Here is a 4,562-nt window from a genome sequence, read left to right on the forward strand (position 1 = left end):
AGAATAGTAAAAACACTAATCCTTATTCTCTAATAATATATAGTGGTAGCCGCTCAACGCTCCCGGGGACGTAGGCACAATTGGCCGAACCTCGTTACCAAATCTCTTGTGTTATTCTCTTGTCTCTATACTCTTTACTATTTGATTGTTCGCTTGTTCCCAACACATGCATATAAAGTGTGTGAATGAGGTAGGTATATTAAGTTATTAACACAGTATGTATGTCCTAATTCTAAAACATATTAAATAATATTAAATTTTAATAGTTGAGGTATATAATTATACAAGTACTAAAAATGGTTGACCATAGTGGAATCCAATTGTGCTCCATGTGTGGTTATGATTTCATTTCAACTCTGAAGTCATCATTTAGGGATGAATTTATCTTATCACCATTAAAGATACTTGATCAATATAATAAAAGACAAACAATTAGATTCGTTTTAGTTCTATCGAACAAATTTTATTTATAGGTCTCTTGACTCTCAAGTTATTGAGTGTAGAATGAACCCATCTACAAAATCCATTTTATTCTTCTCAAAGAATGCTATTTAACAAATGTGTTTTAAGCTACAAACTACTTAAGAAACCTATTTTAAATAAAAACTTCCAGTACGAATTATGAATTAATAGTTTTGTATATAATTAGGAAGTATTTACACAAAACTATAAAAGAAAATTATATTTTCCCCATAAATATTTAAAAAATTATAATCATATTCACTTCTCATATAATATTTTTATATTTGAGAATCTCTATTAGTAGAATTATGTTTTGGTTATTTCGTATCATTAAAAACTTTACTTTTATCTTACATATCATTATTTTGTCTCTCTAAAATTATATTTATCATCATCATTGATAATAAATTATATATGTATATATTAAACTTTCCCATATATCTATATTTATTTATGTCAATAATATTAATTTATAATAATATATTCATTGAATTCAAAAAAATAGTAGTCATTATAATCATAAAACTTTAGACAATAATTGATAAGGGTTAGAAAAAATTTCTAAAAAATTGATAATTTCTTTTCTGAATATAAATTATCTACAAATTATGTGAAAATAATTTTAAAAATGTACGAGGGAGTGAGTGCCATTAGAGATGGCAAAACGGGCAAAGTCTACGAGCTCGCTTGCATAACACGCAAAATTTTATGGGCAGGACATAGGAATTTTGTCCATGAGCCCGTTTGCCTACCATGCCTGTAGGCATTTCTAATAGGCAACGCGTGCGGCCCGCGAGCATTACATAAGAGGAAAAAAAAAACTCAAAAAATTATGGTATGATGTGATTTAATGTCTAAAAAAAGTGTGATATAATATGATTTGTTCAAATTCATATAAAATATCAAAATATTTTTTAAAAAAATTCTCTTCAACCACTTTATTAATTTTTTTACTTTATTCTATGAATTTTTTAATTATTATTATTATTTATCAATGCCCGGGATCCACCCGTTAACCTGTTTTAAAATAGACAAGACATGCAATTTTTGTCTGTTAAGATAAGGCATGTCTGTTCACGCCTGCTTAAATTTGATGACATTTGTGGACACGGGTAAATCAGGGCGAGTGACCCATTTTGTCATCTAGGTGCCATACATAACATAAAGGAATTATGATAAAATATAATACTTTTTCCCTTCTTTATTATTTTTTCTTTTAGGAAAAATATTTTCTTTTAAGAAAACATTAATACTTTGTTTTTCAGTTATGAATTAACATTAATTCTTATTTTTATATAATAAGAGTGATAATTAACTAAATAATATTAATGATGGTTTAATGGATAGATAAATAATAATATGAAAACAAAAATAAATCTAATCAGAAATAAATAAATAGATATTAGTTTGGCTCTATGTAATTAAGTCCCGAAAGAAGTGAATATTAGATTGACTTGATTCCTATTTATCACTCTCTCCCCTTTCCTCACAGCGCATCAACTACCCTCACTCTACGACGATAGCCACCATCCACCACCGGCACTAGCTCCTTTTCGGTGTCAGCAAAGAACCAAAACCATACGGCGGCAGAGAAAAACTTCTTTGTTTGCCTCTTCGTCCCGGTTGAGCAACCATCCTTCCTGTTACATTCACTTCGCAGGTTTCACCATTACTCAATTCATGTTTTAGGAAGAAATAAAATATGCTTAAATTTTATTTTTATATAAAATATGTTTTAGGTTGAAATTTGAATTGAACACCTCCATCTACTAAGGATTGCTTTTTTCTGTTGGTTGTAATCTTGATATATGGGTGCATACATTATGTTTGACAAAATGTCTGAGCTATGAGTTTTCTTCGAGACTGCTTGAGAGTTTTGTGATTAGTTGCTTCCAATGTATGCAAGCCAGTGGCATTGAAATGCTTGATAATGCTTCAATGTCTGCATTACCCTGTTGGGCATTTTAGTGATCAATAGTGCACCAAATCTTGTATAGGGTTTGTGTATACATGAACTTGTAATGTGCCTCTGTGTTCACAAATTTGCTTAGTTCTGACTTTATAGCTAGTGAAAGATTTATATACTTCCCTAAAACAGTAAAATGTTTTGTATAGTGATATGTTATATGCTGATCGAGCTCCGTAAGGTTTGATTCGCTTTGGATTTTAATATGCTGATTTTTTTTATTACAATAAAAGAAGTATATAATATATCATATGCTGATCTAGTTCCTTAAGGTTTGTTTGACTTCGGATTTAAATATGGTGAATAAACTCTGTGGAATACATGCTACTTCAGCCTAACTTCATGTCATTCTTGTCAGTGACTTGTTAGGTAATGCATTCTTCATTTTTCCATACAATAGAGCAAGTTTAAATCAATGAATGTATTGGATTGAGTTGTGCATACCATCGGCTTGATTAAGGGTCTTAGTGATTGTTTGCTTTCTTTAACTCTCAGGGTAACTTCTATAGTAATTGTCAATGAGGCTCTATGAAGAATTCAAGGAGATACTAAAGATTCAAAAGTTTCGGAGAATCGTGTCTTATACTGGGTTCTACTGCTTCAGTACGCTGATAGCATATGCTTATGTTAACAATACGTGGGTCAAATACTGTCAAGACCTTGTTGTTACTCTAGAATTTGGATTTAGTCTTTGATTGGTTCTAATCTGTTGATGTGTTATTTTGATGTTACAGAACTAGGGCTGGGTACTCTAGAGCTGATCAATTCTACGCATCATATCCAGCTGGTACCGAGCTTTTAACAGACACTTCCAAGGTCTTTGCCATGATATAATTTGAAAGTTCATATCTACATTTTCATTTAAATTTTAAGCGTGATTGTAGTGTTTTAAAATTGTTATTAGTTATACAAAGCTGCCCTTGGAAATGTCTTCGAAGCTGAAGAGTGGGGTCCAATTGAGTTCTGTATCATGGAAAAACACTTTGAGCGTCAAGGGAAGTCACCATATGCATATCATTCAGTAAGTTAGACTTGCCTCTATTTTCTATCTCCACCTGTGTTAAAATTCTTCATATCCTCTATGTTGGTAAGTCAAGAATAAGAACTTTTTTCCCGTTGACATTAATGTAATCAACTAACCAATAGTGGCTAAGGCAGAAGAATGCAATTATTTTTCTTTTTTTACTTGCTAAAAAGCTAAAAAAGTTCATTGACTTGGTTAAACCCAAGCATAATACTTACGACCATGCTTCATACCATTTTGTTGGGTTCTCTGAAGTGTTTATGGAGCCAAGCATAAATGCATAATGCACAAGTCTGTTACTAATTTATCCTTTTTTTGTTGGTATAAGTCAAAGTGTGCTTCTTGTTATAAAAATGTTGGATATTAGACCACTATATTATGTTTTAATTCCAATATGTTTGGTTTCTTCTAGAAATACATGGCGCACCTCCTTTCTCTGGGACAAATTGATGGAAGTGGTTGAATGCATTGATCAAAAAGTAAATTTGCAATATATGATGCTGCGTAAACCAAATGATTACCGTTTTGAGGACTCTCAACAACTTTGTATTTCAACTACCTTAATTTTATCAATAAGGATCACAGTATATGGAGCATTTTTGTTTTTCTTGTAGTGTTACAGATATTTAGCGCTTTACCCCCTTCTATAATATACAGTACTTATGTAGCAAGGTGATGGAGACTTTATATCTTAAAGGTCTGTTTGTGAGTTGAGTTTTAGAGTGAAATGAATGAAAATTGAAGGCTATTGAGTCATCTCATCAGTGTATTTGATGACTCTCAAGCCTTCCCTTCCCTTCCCTAAGGATATGGATACGATCTTAGTATTTAAATAGTTTACATATAAATAAGCATATTGGATTAAAGTTTGTTTAAAAAAGTGTCCATCAGATGGAGAAATTTTACCAAGTTGCAAATTCTAGATAATCCATGTTGTTTTTCTTGTTATCTTCAATTATTTCAGTAGAATGGAGTGGAGAGGTGAAATTGAGGAAGATTGGATAGTATGATACTGACTCTTAGATTTTGACTAATTTAGGCATCCCATCATGCCCCTATGGGAAAATTCCTTACCCATACCATTGTGGGTCATAAACAAGCTATTGTGGG

At 31.5% G+C, this 4,562-nt stretch overlaps 1 protein-coding gene across 1 annotated transcript; it reads left to right on the top strand.

Annotated features, from left to right (window-relative positions):
• The first annotated feature begins 1,899 nt into the window (after positions 1 to 1,899).
• LOC109337030 lies at positions 1,900 to 4,095 on the top strand. Its single transcript, XM_019573891.1, has 5 exons — positions 1,900 to 2,122; positions 2,924 to 3,065; positions 3,163 to 3,244; positions 3,333 to 3,449; positions 3,865 to 4,095. Exons 2-5 carry the CDS (start codon positions 2,947 to 2,949, stop codon positions 3,913 to 3,915), a joined length of 369 nt encoding a protein of 122 aa, XP_019429436.1. The 5' UTR covers positions 1,900 to 2,122; positions 2,924 to 2,946; the 3' UTR covers positions 3,916 to 4,095.
• Positions 4,096 to 4,562: the final 467 nt, after the last annotated feature.

This window comes from Lupinus angustifolius, unplaced genomic scaffold (genome assembly GCF_001865875.1).
Source record: "Lupinus angustifolius cultivar Tanjil unplaced genomic scaffold, LupAngTanjil_v1.0 Scaffold_1_770, whole genome shotgun sequence".
In the NCBI taxonomy this organism is placed as follows: domain Eukaryota; kingdom Viridiplantae; phylum Streptophyta; class Magnoliopsida; order Fabales; family Fabaceae; genus Lupinus; species Lupinus angustifolius.

Excerpts from the sequence above, each read along its gene's own strand:
- LOC109337030 (XM_019573891.1), top strand. The coding sequence starts at position 2,947 with ATGAGGCTCTATGAAGAATTCAAGGAGATACTAAAGATTCAAAAGTTT. Across the intron at positions 3,245-3,332 it reads TTTTAACAGACACTTCCAAG|TTATACAAAGCTGCCCTTGG; the intron begins GTCTTTGCCATG and ends AATTGTTATTAG. Across the intron at positions 3,450-3,864 it reads CACCATATGCATATCATTCA|AAATACATGGCGCACCTCCT; the intron begins GTAAGTTAGACT and ends GGTTTCTTCTAG.